Source organism: Nothoprocta perdicaria, unplaced genomic scaffold (genome assembly GCF_003342845.1).
Source record: "Nothoprocta perdicaria isolate Ctin4 unplaced genomic scaffold, notPer1 scaffold_170, whole genome shotgun sequence".
Classification (NCBI taxonomy): domain Eukaryota; kingdom Metazoa; phylum Chordata; class Aves; order Tinamiformes; family Tinamidae; genus Nothoprocta; species Nothoprocta perdicaria.
In genome coordinates this window covers 1,391,461-1,408,828 of record NW_020454872.1, presented here as the reverse complement: position 1 = coordinate 1,408,828, position 17,368 = coordinate 1,391,461, and the positions used below count along the sequence as shown (strand labels likewise).

Sequence of the window (17,368 nt, the reverse complement as noted above, 5' to 3'; positions counted from 1 at the left end):
TCCCTTCAGCCGAGCGCAGGAGCTCTGCCGAGCCTGTCTTTTTTTAGCTTCCATTTCTGGGCCAGAGGCTCAAAGAAGAAGGAAATAGGTGAGATGAGAGCACAGGCTCCGGCGAACAGGAAAGAGCAGACATATGTCTGAGTGTAGTCATAGAGCCACCCTGGAGAAGAAAAGATTGTTACTAAAGCTGTTGGCCTGCCTCACGGAACGGCATTTCGGGAGGTGGGTGGCAAGGAAAGGATGTGTGTGCTCATTAAAGCATCCTCAGATGTTTTCTTTAGGCTCCCTTAGCTCTTTGTGCATCTGTCGCTGGGGAGCATTTCCAGCCGATGCATGAAAAATTAAGGCTAGTGCTGTGGGTAGAGCAGGCGGGCTCTAAGGATGCTCTTGGTTAGAGGAAAGAAAAGGAGCTGCCGTCTCCTGGCCGGACCTGATCATACTTAATCCTCAACCTGTCTTTTTCCTGCTTTGAAGGCGCAGGTCAGGAGCAGCGCAGGAAGCGGGAGCTCCCGTGGGACTAGTGACACCGCTTGCACGTGTCGGTGTTTGCATCCACCTCCAGATCCTGGGCTCTGCCTGCCTGTGAGCAGACCCGACTCGGTGCCGCCACGTGAGGGATCCCACGCGTGGCTCTGGGAACCAACTCGCTCGAGGGCAACCTTGCAACCACTTAACTAAACTGAGAACCTGAACGCTATAAAGTCTACGTGGGGGCAGCTCAGCTTTTAAGGGCGCCCAGTATCCAAGCGTTTTGTTTAGCTACATTTCATCTTGASAGTTTTAAATGGAGCTATTTGCTTTGTTTGAAACAAAGAGGTACAAAGAGATGAGAGACCTGATGCACGTAAGAAAAAGCATGATGTGCCTTCAGATCTAGCCACGAGCAAGCTGAAATTGAGCCAGTGAAGCCCAGGGGGTTGCCACCATTTGCACCAGCAGCAGATCCAGCCCTAGTTTGGCAGGCTTAAAACCAGCTCCGGGTGGGAAAGGAAGCGGCAGCCCCCGGAGATCCTGTTTTCAGTCGTGCCGAAGCTTTGTTCCCACCGTCATCCCAAGTGGCTGGGGCTCCGAGTGGGAAGGAAAGCAACACGTGGCAACGGATTGGGGTTATGTGCCCAGTGAGACTTCCCAAAATATTCCCATGCCATAGATTTTTGCAAAGTCTTTCCGTGGGCAAGGGAAAGCAGCTTCCTTGCTGTCTTGCTCTCTGCCCTTTGCTTCTCTGCTGCTAAGCAGCTTCAGTGCCTTCACTGTGTGCTCTTTTCTCAAGGGTCCTGTGGGAGCTCCTCGCGCCCTCCAGCCAGAAGGACAGAGCCAAAAGCCCCGTTCCTGCCAAAGACGGAGCCTCCTGCAGGAATGGGAATCCCGTACCGGGGCTCCTGGGATCAGGCTCTTGGCAACGTGGCTGTTCTTCTGCCTTGGGATCCTTACGCTTTGCTAAGTGATTCACTCTCAAAGGTGGGATTGTGCTGTCCAGAAGCCTGCACTGCAGGGATTTCTCTTTTTTTTCCGCTATAAGCTGTACTTAATGCTGGAAAAACCAGCATTGCTTCCTTGCTGGCAACATACACCAGTAGAAGGTGGTTGCCTTTCCATTGCRTGACACTGCAGCCTCTTACAGCACATGCAGTGTCATCCCCTCTAGTTTCCCCCAAAAAAGAAGGGAAAATAATAATTATAAGAAGAAGAATAATTTTTAAAAAAAGCACTGTAGAAGAATCTTCATGCTGCAGAAAGTTCAATTCGAGGCTAACGATGAGCAAATTCCAGCAAAGCAGCACTTTGAACAGTGCTGGTAAATGCTGAGCACAGACGTGCTGCAGTCTAAGCAATCACTATGCTTGCTTGTGGTCAGTGTGTTTAAATTGCCCTGGCCCTCTGCAGTCATGGAGCGGCAAGGCACCTCTCATTTTTTTTTGTTTTCTTTTTAATTTGTTTGTTTTCCCTGCTACAAGGCCCAGATAGGAACTATCTAGCAGGGAAACGCATGTGGAATTTAAGCCAGGGCATTTGAACTCATCTTAATACAGCTTTGGAGTGACTTCTCCCACCTCTCCACTTGGATTCATTAGGGTTGCTGGAAGCTTTTTGATAATCTTGGATTACACGGTCTTTTTTTCTTTTCTTTTCTTTTTTTTTTCCATTCGTTTTGCTTCTGGAAGTAAAATCTCCTCTCGTGACTTGCTCGGACGATGTTTGTTCTGTCTCGTTCCCTTTTGGGTTTGTTTTCCAGCGGGGCAGAAGCATCCAGCAGCGCTGGTGGACGAGTTAGCAGAAACCAGCAGACTTCTCACCTCGGACCTTCAACCAGAGGAGCTGCTTCTGGCTTAAGGGCCTTTAGTTAAGCAGATTTGTAGGTAAGTCACCTTTTCCCTGTATTCTGATCAGACTTCTTTTCCAACAGTCAAAATAAGCACTTTTCTAGCTGTTATTCTGTATTGGCCTCTAGTACTTTATAGCACTTGAGTGTTATAAATTCTAGAGGTTCGAAATTCAAGGCTTTGGGTAAGTCCTGGAGAGGCCAGCAGCAGTCAGAGGCACTAAACCCTCCAGTTCTTACACAGTGGTTAAATCCCATGTTGTATCCTGCAAGGATCGGGTGCTTTTGCAGGCTTGGGGAGTTTACAGGTGGCTTCTAGTCACGTTCCATTTTCATGGTCAATACAGCCGTATTTGAGGATAAAACTGCAGAATTTGTTTTGCAAATTGCAATTTGACTTAGATTGTAGCCCCTCAAATTGTTTTCCTCTCTCTTTTCTGAGAGAAAATCATTTTGTCATCAGTGAGGGAAGCCAGAGAAATGAGTTTGCTGCTTGGCTTGATTTSGCAGTTATTTAGCTCATCTGTATTAAGACAACTGCCTTCTATCCGAGCCTTTTAGCAGGAAACCTGCTTACTTGACAAAATCCAGCAACGTTCAGCCAGCCTGTTCGTTGGCATCATCAGCAAACAGAAGTCTCTTCTAATTAGCGAAAATATGTTGGAAACGGCTGAAAGTGATAGCTACATTAGCAAGTGCAATGCACAGATAACAGAGCTAAATTAATTAGCTGGTTTTGTACAGTGCATTATTCCGCAGGAGGATTTCCTGAGATGATTGCACAGGTATTGCTTTCTGGTGGACGTGCGTCTTGCATCAGCAGAAGAGATCTTAGCTGATGCAGGCTATATATCTCCGTGACAGTGTAAAGCACGCTCCCAATTAAATGCTTCTCTTGCTGTAAATAGCATCCCCATGCAGAGTTTGGCCCGCTGAGRAATATTGATTGGAGATGGCATTTTTTGTCGCAGCATCGCAGCGGTGCTCGAGCTTTCCGAGCGCGGAGCTGGGGTTTGCAGAGCACTTGGCAGCGCTYGAGCGAGTGCCCGTGCAGGCAGGAGGCAGCTCCGGGGAGAGGCAGGAAGCAATAAATGAAGAACGGGTTGCTGGTTTGGCTTGATATATTCACCGGGTGAGCAATGGGCCATCGTTTGTGCTGATATTTCACCTTGCAGCTTTGTTTGTTTGTTGCTTCTAATGTGCAAAGCTAGAGCAAGCTGAAGATGCTGCTGCTGTTTCCAGGTGTGAGGTAGGGCTGAAGGGTCAGTGAAAAGATAAGAGGTGGATGGAGCAGAGCGCAAGTTCTTGCTCGTAAGCAGAGTCTGGAGACTTGCTCATGAGCATTTGAAATGTGCCAGACTTCAAAGCTGAGTTGCTTTTCTGGCAGAGTTAAAAAAGGTGTTTTGTACTCCTTATCTTCGGGCCCAGGCGCTCTCGAGGCTGAGTGGAGTAATCTCCTTCAAAGCAAGAGATTACCAGGACTTCTCAGTGGGCTTCATTGCCCTTTCCTTGGTGGGGGGGCCTTGCTTTAGGTAAAGCAAGGACTGTCCTTGCTTTACCTCCCTCTCCTTTTCTCCCCTCCCTATTTCTCTTCCTTCCTTATAGTCCCTCTGCATCCAGTTCAGTGTTAATAATACCCCTATTAAAATGTGGCTACAGTGTGAGGTTTCTGCTTCCTAGCCACACTGCTAGTTGAGCTCTCCAAGTTCATGAGTATTTCCTGCCTATAGAAATACCTTTCTCACACATATATACATATATATATATATATATATATATTTTTTCCACTTAGATGGAAAAGCCTTCCTTGGATGCACATGGATATGAGAGTCAACCAGAAGTACACGTTATCCCTGGCTGGAGAGGTGATGTTTGTGGTGGGTACGTGTGATACATAATGACAGAGGAGTCACCTGTTAGAGGAGGTCCCCCGATGGCTGCTATCCCAGCAAAGAAGGCAGAAAATCCCAAGTAACTATGGAGCTTTTCTACGCCAACCAGGTCTACCTGTTTGTAAAACCAAATCGATAATTATTGGGATTATGTACGTTAATGCTTAAGTGCAGAAGGTGTCTGTGGGAAGCTGCGTTTTAAAGGACTTTGCCTGCGTAGACCTGCCGCAGCCTGGCTCCTGTTCGCCTCCCTGAGGTCAGCACTGAAATCACTGATTGCAGCATCACTGATAACGAGGATTTCTGTCGCCGTTTTAAACCCTGTGCTGAGCTGTAAGGAAGGTGTTTGCCTATCCGAATCCCACCAGGGCAATCTGCCCGACCCGCTTTGCAGGCCCGGCTGATAATTCCATGATCTGGCTTGGTGGTCACCACCCTCTGACTGAGCACTAGTGCTTGAGATGGGGAAGGAACAGAGTTAGTGGGTCCCTTCTGGCTCCTGTGTGCCTGGGCATGGCCTGGGAGCTGGAGCAAGCTCCCGGGGAAAGCAGGATTTGGAAAACAGGTCGTTGGGTGACTGGAAGTCTGCAATAAACTTCCAGGATTCCTGTTGTCCAGGCTGGGAATGGGTGGGTGGAGGGGGAACCTTTGGGCTCCGCGGTGGCTTGAACTGGGAAGCGTGGAGGGCACCGCAGCGTTGTTGAAGGGGTCGGGGGTGTTGCTGGACATGCTGGGCATTAACCCTCTAATGAAACTGCCTACTCACCAGCACAGGCAGCACCAGCGCCAGGAAGCCACCGCAGAAGATGCCGAAGGTGACAGCATAGGCCATGAGCCAGGGGAACGTGGTGGCCAGCGGGCAGAGCAGGTTGGTGATGCCGCAGAGCGCGAGGTAGGTCATGTGGTAGTGGTACCTCTTGGTCCAGTTCCGATCGGCGATCCAGCCGGAGAGCAGCTGGCTCACCATCTCCGTGATGCCTGGGGGAAAGCAGAGCTCATGCAGCATCAGAAGATCTTTTTTTTTAATGTTTTTGGGATTTTTTTTTGCATTACATTGGTCTGAAATGCATCCTCGTGCTGCCCCCTGTGCGCATTAAGGATGTAACCGCAAAGGACTGAAAAGCTGAGAAGTTACAGGAARGCATTTTTAGGCCGCTGAGAAATTCATGGGGTTTTTTTTTAGTTCCCTTTCTTGCCTCGGTGCCTGCAAAATGCCTGTGAGTGCACAAAAGTGGTCTGTAAAAGCTAAGTTGAGCTCTGTGCTGTCAGCATAAACTTTCGAAGACCTTTCCTTAAAAAAAGGAGAGATCAGTTTGTCACTTTATTTTCGGACTAGACAGACAGCAGAATATTGCGAAGAAATCTGCTTTACAGCTGTTCTGATTTTTTTTATATGAAGGAGCCAAAAAAGGGACAGAATCCCAACGTTTTTAAAGGATAGACATTTTTGTTAACACTTGTGGATATTATATTTATATTTTATAGAYGTATTTATAATCTGAATATCAGAGGAATGTTAACTGAACTAATACTTTGCTGACCATCCTCCTACTTCTTAATTCCCCGTGTCACCTGCAGGTGAGTCACTCTGCTTTCAATCTAGATTCCTTTGCAACCTACCTCATTTCTAAACCTTATACAGTGCCGTTTATTTTTGTACAATAAAATATTTTGCAATGAGTGTGGTTGGAGCCCCTTTCTTAGCGTGGTGTGACTTCAGGGCGATGCCGGCGGAGAGTCCAGCGTGCCGGCTCGTCCCCCTTGGMGGGGAATAACCCAATTCCAATGGCTTGAGCTCTGTGTTATGAGTTACTTGCATTTCTCTCTCCATTTACAGCCCCAAAACCATCAGGTTTTGGACGCTGAGAGACTTGGGGAGCTTATGGGCTTAGGCAAAGCAGGGACAGCAGTGGGAAGACCCGGGGGGACAGATAGCAGAGATGCAGTTGGGCGCATGTGATTGCAGTGCCAGGAAGGGTTTATCAGCTAGCTGAGGTTGAGAAGAACCACCCACCATGTGAGAGAGGCTTTGGGTGTAGAAGGCATCGCTATATAGACAGAAGGTGGGCAAGGGCTGCTCTCTGCAGATTTATTCCAGGACATTTTAGGGCTATTTCTGGGCAGAGGCGGCAGGATGCCGCTTTCCTCCCGCGGTACCGCTGTGATTAGAAACCTCTTCCAAGGAGTCCCTGCCTACCAGCCACTGAGACCAGGTACGAGGCGTCCATGCTGCTGATGCCCAGCGTCCTGGCCCTCGCGACCAGGTGGAAGGTCGGAACGAAGTAGGCGAGCTGGCTGAACAGGAAAGACCACGTGAAGATGAAGAAGACGGGATCCTTCAGCGGGGAGAAGTCGAGGCAAGGCGGCACGGTGCCCGTGCCGGCTCGTGGCTCGCAGCCCCGTTGGGCATCGGCGGCTCCTTCCAGAGAGCGGTTGCCCGATGGGCCATCCTTGAGCCCTCCCGTGGTGGGCACGTCCGTTGGGTTTTGGAGCTGCGTCTCCCTGGTGGTGGCTTCATCCAAGTGTCCCATGCAGGTCTCCGAATCTTTCCTCGAATTCTCACTTTTAGCAGGCAGTGGCTGGGAGCTCACGGGCCGCAGTAACATGCTGGAAGGCACCAGGTTTAACATGATGCCTCCAAATATCAGCAAGGTCCCTGCGTGAGGAGAGAAAGTAATTGTGGAGCATTCGTAGCAACCGCAGGAGCCTTCCCTGGGTGGAAGTTCCGTGGTGGAACATGGGTGCGCAAAAAGCCCTTTTCCTGCGCCGTGAGGGTTTCTCTGCTGTTTTCAGCCGCCTCGCCTGCAGCCWGGTTTGGCAAAGGGAACGGAGTCGGGACTTTTGGTTTCCGTTTTACTTTCTGAGCTTTTTGGTTTGATGCCCGATTTAACCTTAATGACTGATTGAGCGTTTAATCATTAACAAAGGTCATGCCCCCAAACTATCCCAAGGAGGCTGGGTTGTTCCTTGGTGCATCTAATCCCAATRATTAGAAAAGAGCTGCTTATCCTGCCCGGGGTCTTGTAGGATTCTTGGATGCCCTCTTGATGCTGTCCGCGCTCGGAGAGGAGGGGAGAAGAGGGAGCGGGGCTCACCTTGCCACCCGTAGAAGTCAATGAGGAGCTGCGTGAAGGGTGCCAGGAGGAACGTGAGCCCCATGCCCGAGCGGGCGATAGCGCTGGACAAAGCCAGGCGCCTCCTGCAGCGTTTGGCCATCATCACRGCAGCCGCCTGGTAAAGGCAGGAGAAGCCCATACCTGCAACGAGGGTGGGGAGAAGGGTGGGAAGAAGGAGGTCCCTCCCGGGTGCTGGCGAAGGGGCTGCAGTGGTGGAGCAGKTGGGATCATCAGTGGTTGATGGATGTGGGTGATTTGCACAAGGCTSTATCAGTTCCCAACCTCTCCAAGGAGGAGGTTTATAGTGTTCCCATATAGAGGAGCTACTGGGACACGGGTGGAAGCAGAGGAACCCCCCTAGGTGCTACCACAGGTTTCATTGAAGGAGCTGAGGGTGCTCCAGAAGACTCGGCGTCTTGCGAGCAGCAGCCAACTCACCGGCGAGGAGCCCCATGGAGACGCAGAGGAAGGGGACGCTGGTGGCGCGCGTGCTGATGAGGCACCCCCCGGCCACCAGGCCGGCCCCTGCCACCGAGGTGAGCCGCTCGCCCAGCTTGCCACACACGACGGCGACCACGGGGGCTGCAGAGCAAGCAGAAGGAGAGCCCTTGGGGCGAGGCGAGGCTTGCAGCAGCTCCGGGTTGGATAAGGGATCCATCCCTTATCTCAGCTCGGAGCCAGGGGCTCCCAGGTTTGTACCTGGCATCAAGGTCGTGGGGGCAAAGGGGCTTTGTTTGGAGTCCAGGTGGTTCCCAATTCCCGCTCACCTCCCAGGAAGCGCAGAGAGGACATGATGGAGCCGATCCAGCTGATCTGCTCGGAGGAGCCTCCCACCTCCTCTTGGAACACCACGAAGAAAATTCCAAAGGTTTTGAGCATTCCCATGAGGAGCACGTTCACCTGAATCCAGAGAGGAGCGAGATAAGGGGAGGGCAGGAGCCGCTTGGGCCGTGTCTCGCGTGTCCCTTGGACACGTGCGCTTCTTTGCGCTAGGGAAGGGACAAACCGGGACAAGCGAGCTCATGTAACACGAGGTAGGAGAAGGGTGGCAGAAGGCTTGTGATGGCCCAGTTGCTCACCACGCTTGGAGTTTCAGCTTAAAAGCCCTGCAGACCCATCTGTACAAACCTGATTGYGCTTCCCATGGAAAAGAGCGAGTCCCGTTAGCTCTGTTGGGTGTTTTTACTAAATCTCCACTGGTGGTTGTACTCCAGTGGACGTGGTCCAGAGGGGSGCGCGGGGGGGTTTGCCCGGGGCAGCTTTCCCAGGCTAATCCTGCCCCAAGCGCCAAGGCCAGCGCTCGTCCTCAAATTATTTCCAACCCTCTCCTGCCTCCCCGGCCACAGCCAGGTTAATAATTGGCAGCAGCTAACTCGGAATGGCCGAGGCTGCGGTTGAAGGCAGCAACCGCTCCTTGCTTGGCCTGCAGCRAAGCAGCGCCAAGGTCGGTCCACAACATTTCACCGCATCCGTACAGCTAAACCCCATTGCCTCTTGGCTAGAGCTTAACTTTGCTGGTCCTATCGCCCATGCCACGCGTGCAGGGAAGGATGAGCAGGTCCTTGGGGTTTGCTCCAAGCTCCAAAGCTGCTCCTCTCACCAGGAAGAAGTGCAGCACCACGGCCCAAGCCCACGCGTCGGCCGGAGCTGCTGCTTTTGTGTCTGCTCCCTTCTCCTCCGCTGCCGGCGGCTGCCTCGCGCTCTCCGCCGCTCTCCCTGCCCCTGGAAATGAGAATTTGGCGCCGCGTTAGCGCCTGGTGTCATCGATGGTGTGTCGATTAACGTGCGGAGCAAGCCAGGCAAGCTGCTGCTTTCATGTCACCTTTTTGTCCTTGGCTTTTCTCTTAAGAAGGTATTTAGCATTGGCTCATCCAACCTCGAGACGCTTTTTGAGGCTGGTGATGCTCCTGCCAACCTTTTTCCCCAAATAGATGTGGAGTTGTGTGTTATCAGCTGCAAACATTTAATTTTGGGTGTCCCCCCCCCCCCAAGTTATTCTGGCTGTGCAARAGCATTTAGGGCTTCTTGGGGGCCAGGCAGCTTGCTGCACGTAGCTATGCAAGGACGGGGTGGTTTCACCATCTATCTAGGTCTATCTCTGAACTCTTAGACTTGTTTCCTAGCACTAGCTCCTTATCTCCTTTCTGTCCTTCCTCTCTCCGGTCCCAAACATCTATTGGTGACGTCCCCAAGTGGCTCAACCCGACAGCTGGTGAACCTGAAACTTCTCCTTACCAGTTTGTTGATGCATGGTGCGAAGTGGCCCGAAAAGCAGGAGTTTGGGAAGGGGAATAAAGAGCTTCTCTTCATTTGCTCCCGAAGGCGGCTCGCTGTCTCCGTGCCCCCAGGTCTGTTCCCGTGTCTGTGCCCGGCTGCAGTGGGAACAGTGGGCTCCTTCTTCCCGGCGAGCCGCAAAGCTGAGTTATCCCGAGGCAAAAAGCGGAGCCCGCGAAATGCCGGGCGAGCTCTTCCTCCTCTTCCTCCTCCTGGGAGGCAGCGCGCCGACTTCCCTGCCTCCGAGCCCGGGAGTCCCTCCCCTTCCCTGGGTCCGGCGGCAGGAAAGCCAGGCTTTAGCAGAGCTTGTATCCTGCCCGGAGGAAATGGGAAGCGCTACAGGGAAAGGCCACAAGGCTCCAGCCTTGGCCGCCTGCTAGACAGGGAGCAGAGCAGTAGGTGGCAATGGTGGATTGGAGCCAAGCTCCGCTTGCCGGCTCCCTAGGASAGCGGAGCTGTTGGGACGGCTTTCCCGCGCTGCTGGGCCATGTAACGGAGCTCTTAGGGAATTAGGGAAGCGGCCTTCCCTCGCTTAAGAGGACGGCATTTGGAAAGGTTTTATTTTCCAGCTTCGCCAGGACGGCCGCTCTTCCACAGGGCTGGAAGTCGAGCAGCGCTCGGGGCTGCCTCGGTGTTTCTGTTGCARACAGGCACCAACACCGCTAAAATCATCCCTGGGCTTCCTCCTGCAGGCTTTTTGTTTGTTTGTTTTTTCTGTTTGACCTGTCACTAAATCAGCATGAAATGAGATAAAACTGCCACGTTGTGGTGCTGATGCTGGGCTATCCCACAGGACGAAGGGCCTTCCTCTAGAGATGAACATACTACAAACCCTGCGAAATTCACCGACACATCTCGCGKCCCCCTGTATTTACCCCAGTGTAAACACGGTTCCATCTTCTCATCCAGCCCCGTTTCCTAGAGCTCAAAGTGAAGTTTCCTTCCTAGAGCTTCAAGCCTAAGCAGGGCTGCAGGCCGCTTCTGTTTCACTCTGAGACACAGGCAGAGTTAGAGTTAACCAGGACTGYGAGGGACACGGGATTTCCGTGGGATTGGTTCTGCAAGGAGAAAACCGCCTGGGTTTGTGAAGGTGTTCATGCGCATCAGGGGCAGTCAGGGCAACAAATTTAAGTTTGAACTTCAGTCAGACACGGGGTGAGTGAGTAACTCTCAAGTAGGACGTTTAACCAGGGGAGGGTAAACATTTCCCAAGAAAAMTTCCTAGGAAAGTCTGTGTGTCTTCGCTATGGGAAGAGCCTCCCTTAATTCAATTCCTTATTCACCTCTCCAGAGAAATGCAAGGGAGAAGGGGGTAGGAGGTGTTACCTGGCTCTGGAAACCATCCCCTTCCTTCTGTTAGGGCGAAGAGAAGCAAACGCCTGTTTTTTTGCAGGTCCTTTATTGGTTTCTCCAACAAGGGCCAAACACACACGCACACCTCGTGTTGTCTGATGGTTGCACAAGCTCAGCGAGCGCCCCGTGTCCCATCCCACRCGCCAGGCCACGAGTTGCAGAACCCGGGAGCTGCTGGGGAGCAGTGAAGAGGGAGAGGTTGCGGCCTGGATTTGGTTACTACAAGCACGTTCTGCAGAGGAGCAGCGGAGGAGAGTGGCTGTGCGGCGAGGAAGAGCTCGGTCAGAGGCAGGGGGGCCGCGGCGGTCCCCCCGGTCAGGATGCCAGCTTGTGCACTGCCACCGTGATGCAGTCGTGCTTCTGGATCATGATGTTCCTGGAACGAAGCAGAGAAGTGCCAAGGGGGAGAAGCAGGGAGAATCCCGAGGGGCTTCCGGCCGCTCCTCCAGCTCCCGCTCCGGAAGATCCCGGGGATTTGCTGCTGTGCCGGGCGCCGAGGCCGGGCCGCTCACCCGCTGTCGGCCTCCAGGCACACGATGGGCGTCTCGGTGGGGTCGGACGTGAGCTTGGCCGCCTGCTGCGCCAGGACGGAGATGATGCCGGCGTGCTCGTCCGAGAGGGTCCCGCGGCCTGCGGGACGGGCGCGGGTGAAGCCGGGATTCCCGCTCCTCACGGCTCCGCTTTCCAGGTCGGGGGGGGGTCCTGTCTGTCCCTGTGTCCCCTTGGGAGGCTCTGGGAGGAGGAGCGGGAGCACCAGGGCCGGTGGGGAGGGGCTCTGGGGCAGCAGGACCCCAAAGTGGGGGGGCTTCTGTAGGGCCTAGTGCCCCTTGGGGGGGCTCTAAGRGGATGCCCAAGCTGGGGGGGGGACAGGACCTTGTGTCCCCAAAGTGGAGGGAACAAAGGGAGGCTCCTGAGAGGAAGCAAAGGCCCCTACCCCAAACTGGGAGGGGGGGACATGGAGGGGGCTCTAGAGGGGGCCCTGGACCTGGTGTCCCCGGTGTGGGAGGGAACAAGGGGGGGGCTCTAGAGAGGGAGCCGGGCCCCCCACCCCAGAACTGCTCAGAGCCCCAAGGGGTGCAGGGCCCGCCGCCCCCCCAGCTGGGGGGGACAGGGGGGTCCCTAAGGCGAGCAGGGCCCGCGGGCCCCGATGGTCGGTGTCGGGGGGCTCCAGAGCGGGAGCAGGGCGCGGGGTCCCCACACTGAGCGCGGGGGTGCGCGGGGGGTCCCCCAGCGGCCCAGGCCCCGCTGCCCGCCGCGCTGCGTCACTCACAGCCCAGGTTCAGGCCCTGCGAGTCGGTGCACAGGACGCCCACGACGGCCGGGCTCTTCATGCTGCGGGGCGAGAGGGCGGCGCGTGAGCGGCCGCGGAGGCCCCGGGACCCCCCCGGGACCCCCCGGGACCCCCCGGGACCCCCCCGGCCCCCGTACGTGTCCTCCAGGTGCTGCTCCAGGCTCCCCTCCATGGCGCCGGGCCCGCGTCCCGCCACTTCCGCCCGGCTCCTGGCACCGGCGTCGCCCACGTGACCAGAGTAGACGGCGGCTCGAGAGGGCCAAAAGACCTCGCGGCGCGAAGGCGGGCTGCGCGGAGAGCAGGTCAACCCCGCAGCGCGCAGCGGCGGCCCGGGCTGCTCGGGGCGCGGAGCGCCGGGCAGGGCACGGGCTGCACCGGGAGAGGGGCCCTGCGAACCCGGCCTGCGTGSMCTTACMTAAGGAAAAATGATGCCCAGCAAGCATCTTCCCCGGAAGGAAAAAAAAAAAAAAAAGAAAACCCTGAAAACTCCCCCAAACACCCACTTTCTCCACACCCAAAAWACAAAAAAACAAAAATTATCCCCCAAAACAAATACAAGAAGAGAAAATACAAAAGAACACCTTCTTTAAAATGCTCTCTCCCCCCTCAAAAAAAAAAAAAAAAAAGCTCTGTAAAAATTAATCAAACAACAAAAAAAAACCACAAAAACATTCAAACCAAGATTGAGAGCAGAATGGCCTTTTTTTTTTTTTTTTCTTCTTTTTTTTTTTCCCCAAATAAATAATGATGAGGGTGGAGGGGGCAATAAAGAGGGGCAGAGGCAGAAACTGCCCCCTGCGCAGCGGTGACCCCGGCGCGCGGAGGAGGAGGAGGAGGAGGAGGAGGATTTGGCGCTGCGGAGGCTCCGTGGAGCTCCGTGGTGCCAATGAGGCAGCGGCCGCCGCCACTCGCTGCCTCTCAGCTCAGCCCCGGAGCAGATTAATCCCTTATTGATGGGGAGGGCAGCATGTCTGGCTTTAGCGTCCGACTAATTAAACACCGAGGCCGCTCGGCCTCGTGGAGACCTCGCCTGGGCCAAAAGCCCCTGGGGCTGCGCGTCCATCGGCAAGGAGTTTATTTCAAACTGTAAATCGGMGTATTGACAAATGATATGAAGATATAAACACTCTCCTGCCACTGAAAAATACCTAATTCCCTCCCCACTCTCCTAAACACCCAGCCTCTCTTTTGGCAGGGTATCCATCACCCATCCCACCTCACTCCCGGCTCTCCCGATGTGCATTTCCAGGCTCATTTTTTTTCCCTGCGCATTTTGCTTTGGCTGAATAATCAAAAAAGAGWAAAAATAAGGATTTTTTTTCTCTCTTAGGTGCACCAGTCGGAGGGAAATGGATGTGTCTATAGGTGTGCTTGCAACCCGCAGCTGTGCTCGCTTAAATAACCCCGAGTGATTGGTGAGGGCGGGAYGATGCTCTCTTATTTATATATATTTTTGGGGTGTTTTGTTAATTTGTCTTTTCTGCCATTAGACATTCAGGTCTCATCGGTTTCCCCTGAGCTGATTGGGGGGGGGAAAACACGGAAAAATCCCGCAGCGGCGCGGCGGGTTATATAGGACGAGCGGGCCGGYGCGCGGCAGAGCCGGCGAGGCGGCGCGGGCCGGCACCATGCGCAGGGTCCTGCAGGGCGTCTGCCTGTTGCTGCTGCTGCCCTGGCAGCGCTGCGCCGTCATCACGGGGGTAAGTCGGGCACGGGCACAGCGGGGCACGGACCTCAGGGCGCCCCAAAGACACCCTCCCAGCGCCGCTCCTTTCTCCTGCTTTACCTTAAAGCCGCCTTTTTAGCATATGTTTTGATATATATGTGTATTTTTAGCAATGGGCATGGGGTTATATCTGCTCCTGACTTTGCCTTTCCGTGCTGAATTCCCGGGGTGACGCTGAAAAAGCCAACGCTGCGGGCGCTGCCCCTGCTGCTAAGCCCGGCAGCGCTGCCCAAAGCCAAAGGGTCTGCAAAGAAGAGGGAAAATGAACCCCCTGTTTCTTCCCTCCACTTTAATTTACAGCGAGATCACAAGAAAAAATAGAAAAAGAGATGGAAAAGTTTGCTATAGCTTTCTATGTGCTTTGGTTTGGGGCCTCTTTGCACTTTATCGCTCACTCCTTCACTTTTCTTCCTTTAGCAAATTCCAGTTGTTCCCAAATACTAGTCCAATGTCTGTGTTTTTCCTGCAGGTTTCTCTTCTCTGGGAAATGGGAAAATCTGGGGAAATGGAAAAATTCAKCAGGGAAAGCCTGATGGGGGTGGGAGAGCAGCAGTGGGGAGGAAGATGGAGCTGGGGTTGTCTTTATTAGTCAGCTCTGTGTTGTCTTTATCCCTCTGGAACTGGGATAAGTCCTTGGAGTGGAGGGAACTGGTGGGGTGGGATTTTGCCCAGTGGGATTTTGGGGATCCCTGGACTGGACTCACACTTTGTGCCAGGTGGGCAACCAACGCGGCCACAATATTGCGCAGGAGGAGAGGGGTTCGGGATGAGGCAAATGGGCTGGGAAAGGGGTTTTTCCCTCTGCTGTGGCTCTCGGCAGGCCTGCGAGCGGGACGCGCAGTGCGGGAGCGGGACGTGCTGCGCCGTGAGCCTCTGGCTGCGGGGCCTGCGGATGTGCACGCCGCTGGGACGCGCCGGCGACGAGTGCCACCCCTCCAGCCACAAGGTACCCAGGAAAGAGCCGGAGCGCTCCCACCTTGGAGTGGGGTGGGATGGGACGGCCCAAGCCAGCGGGCAAGTGCAAACGAAGCCCAAATAAAATGCAAACGCAAACGAAACCTGGTGCTGGTTGGCACTGGCAAAATTGCACCAAATGCTCCCAAATAGCGACAACATCTGGAGCACATCAGCTTCGGATGCCTCCGAACCCTCCCTGCGAGAGCCCCACTTCACCCCCGCTGCTGGCCCGTCCATCACCCGGGCGCTGAGCTCTGCCGGTGATTTATTCCTGCAATTCCTCCAGGAATTTGGTGCCGCCGCAGCCATCGATCCTGGTCGGAGGGATCAGGAGCTCATCTCAGCCCCCGTCTCCATTAAATCCCTCGCTGGTGCAGAAGCAGGGATAAATTCTCCAAGCTTAAGCGGCTGCTGACGCTTTGTTTGCCCAAAGGGGGATGTGGAAAGGTCCTTCCAGCTTCTTCCAGATGCTGCTGCTTCATCTCCCAGTATAAAATCTGACCTAAACTCAGCCCTGGCCCCTGTGACACCCGCTGCCCAGCGCTGCCTGCATCCCGTGGGAATTTCTTCACAGAAAAAAAAGGCACTTTTCCCAGGAAGGTTTATGGGGTTACGGTGAGGCCATTTCCCCGGGTTGTATCGAAGGGCAGAGAAAAAAAATCTCCCTGCTGGCTCCCCCTCATCTCCCTTGGTCACAAGCAGGAAAAGCTCATTTTTCCCCTTTGCAAAAAGCCAAAAAAAAGAAAAAAAAAACTCTTTTTTTGTAGCTCCCTGGCTGGAGCTTTGATGCTTCTCCTCCCCCAGGTGCCTTTTCTGGGGAAGCGGCAGCACCACAGCTGCCCCTGCTCGCCCAGCTTCACCTGCTCCCGCTTCGGCGACGGCCGCTACCGCTGCTCGCTCCACTTCAAGAACATCGACTTCTAGGCATGCGGCGCCCCCAGAGCCTCCACAGAGCAGCCCAGGCCCTTGCAAAATACTCCAAGCCTTTGCAAAATACTCCAGGCCTYTGCAAAACCTGTCAAAATTTCCCAAACCAGCCCAAAACTCTGCAAAACTCCCCCAAATCTTTGCAAAATGCCCCCAAGCTCGTGCAAAATGCACCCCCAAGCTCTCCCTTCAAGAAGAGTTTTGCAGCACCATCCATAGCACCCGATAGATAGCATTAATACAAATTATTATTATTACTTAATTGGTGCCATTGAAGTGGCTGAACCTTTCCCCTTCCTCCTCTCTTCCCTCCCTATCACAGCCAGATGTTCTGAATTGGGTAAAAACAATAAAGAATTGCACACACAACTTGGTTTTGCTTATTTATGTATTTTTTTTTAATGTATTTGTTTTAATGCAGCAAAAGCGGAGCTTTTTATCCCTGGAAACTGTAGTGATTTGATTGCTTTGAAAGGCTGTTAAAGAATATAATAGAGGCTGATCTACCACTTGGTCCCCACCAAACAGCAAAGAGTGYCTAGCAAACCAGAGGGGAGAATAACTGGGGGAAAAGACACCTTTTTCTTTTTGAAGTCATGTAGAAAAATACGTGGTTTTATGGATTTTGGTTTTGTTTGGTTTAAGTCACCTTTTTCCTCTGAGGAAGAGCGAAGCGAGGCTCCTTGGCTTTATTAACCMTCCCTGGCTTTCCTCCAGGTTTGCAAAACCGAAGAAGGGGCAGCTTGGGTTTTTTGCTTTAGTTCGTGTCCCACGGGTGTTTTCCAGCAGAAAATGGGGTGAAAGCGCCAGTCGCACCCCAACACAAGGGAGCTTCCTTTGCTCAGCACCTGTTTTGGGGTGTTCTGGGCTCTCCTTTTGCCCCGTCCCAGCGCCCCGAGCCTCAGCACAGGGCTGTAAAACCAGGCACGAGGTTCTTTGGGGTGGGAAGGACACGGGTGCGGGTTGGGGTCATGGCCAGGGACGTGTCTAGCCCGGAGTGTCACCTCCCCGGGGCCCTCTCGTGCACAGCACCACGAGCCAAAAGCCCCAATAAACAGAACTTTCTGCTTGCATTGAAGCATATTTTCATTTATTTGAGAATAAAGCTTACAAGATAATAAGATTCAGGTCATCCGTCCATCATTCCTTCCATCCATCCATGCATCCCTCCATCCATGCATCCCTCCTTCCAGGTCCCCCCCATTCCAGGCCCTGTTTTGCTAAGGGAGCAGGGAGAATTGCAGAGCTTTTCTACACGCAGCAGATTGAGCGTTTTCTGACCCAAACCCATCCCACCTGTGTGTCCCGCGGCCAGTTCCCAAGGGGTAAAAGCCGAAAGTGCTTCAGTGCTGGTAGCTAGGGAGGGAAGCTCCGAGAGGGGAGTGCTAAGAATAAAAGTGAAATTAAAGAAAAAAAGAGGAAAGGAAAGGAAAGGAAAGGAAAGGAAAGGAAAGGAAAGGAAAGGAAAGGAAAGGAAAGGAAAGGAAAGGAAAGGAAAGGAAAGGAAAGGAA

The 17,368-nt window shown here is 53.6% G+C and overlaps 3 protein-coding genes across 3 annotated transcripts; 1 reads left to right on the top strand and 2 right to left on the bottom strand.

The window, feature by feature from the left end:
• Nucleotides 1-9,579, bottom strand: SLC16A4 (solute carrier family 16 member 4). Its single transcript, XM_026036062.1, has 9 exons — nt 9,564-9,579; nt 8,929-9,050; nt 8,096-8,228; nt 7,767-7,910; nt 7,308-7,469; nt 6,410-6,868; nt 4,979-5,190; nt 4,234-4,327; nt 1-160 (listed from the first exon to the last, which is right to left on the bottom strand). The coding sequence occupies exons 1-9, from the start codon at nt 9,577-9,579 to the stop codon at nt 6-8; spliced, it is 1,497 nt and encodes a 498-aa protein (XP_025891847.1). The 3' UTR covers nt 1-5.
• A 1,459-nt stretch (nt 9,580-11,038) lies between these two features.
• On the bottom strand, nt 11,039-12,441 carry LAMTOR5 (late endosomal/lysosomal adaptor, MAPK and MTOR activator 5). The gene is made up of 4 exons (XM_026036103.1): nt 12,384-12,441; nt 12,226-12,287; nt 11,468-11,585; nt 11,039-11,331 (listed from the first exon to the last, which is right to left on the bottom strand). The coding sequence occupies exons 1-4, from the start codon at nt 12,416-12,418 to the stop codon at nt 11,271-11,273; spliced, it is 276 nt and encodes a 91-aa protein (XP_025891888.1). The 5' UTR covers nt 12,419-12,441; the 3' UTR covers nt 11,039-11,270.
• A 1,433-nt stretch (nt 12,442-13,874) lies between these two features.
• On the top strand, nt 13,875-15,853 carry PROK1 (prokineticin 1). Its single transcript, XM_026036094.1, has 3 exons — nt 13,875-13,946; nt 14,793-14,918; nt 15,734-15,853. Exons 1-3 carry the CDS (start codon nt 13,875-13,877, stop codon nt 15,851-15,853), a joined length of 318 nt encoding a protein of 105 aa, XP_025891879.1.
• Nucleotides 15,854-17,368: the final 1,515 nt, after the last annotated feature.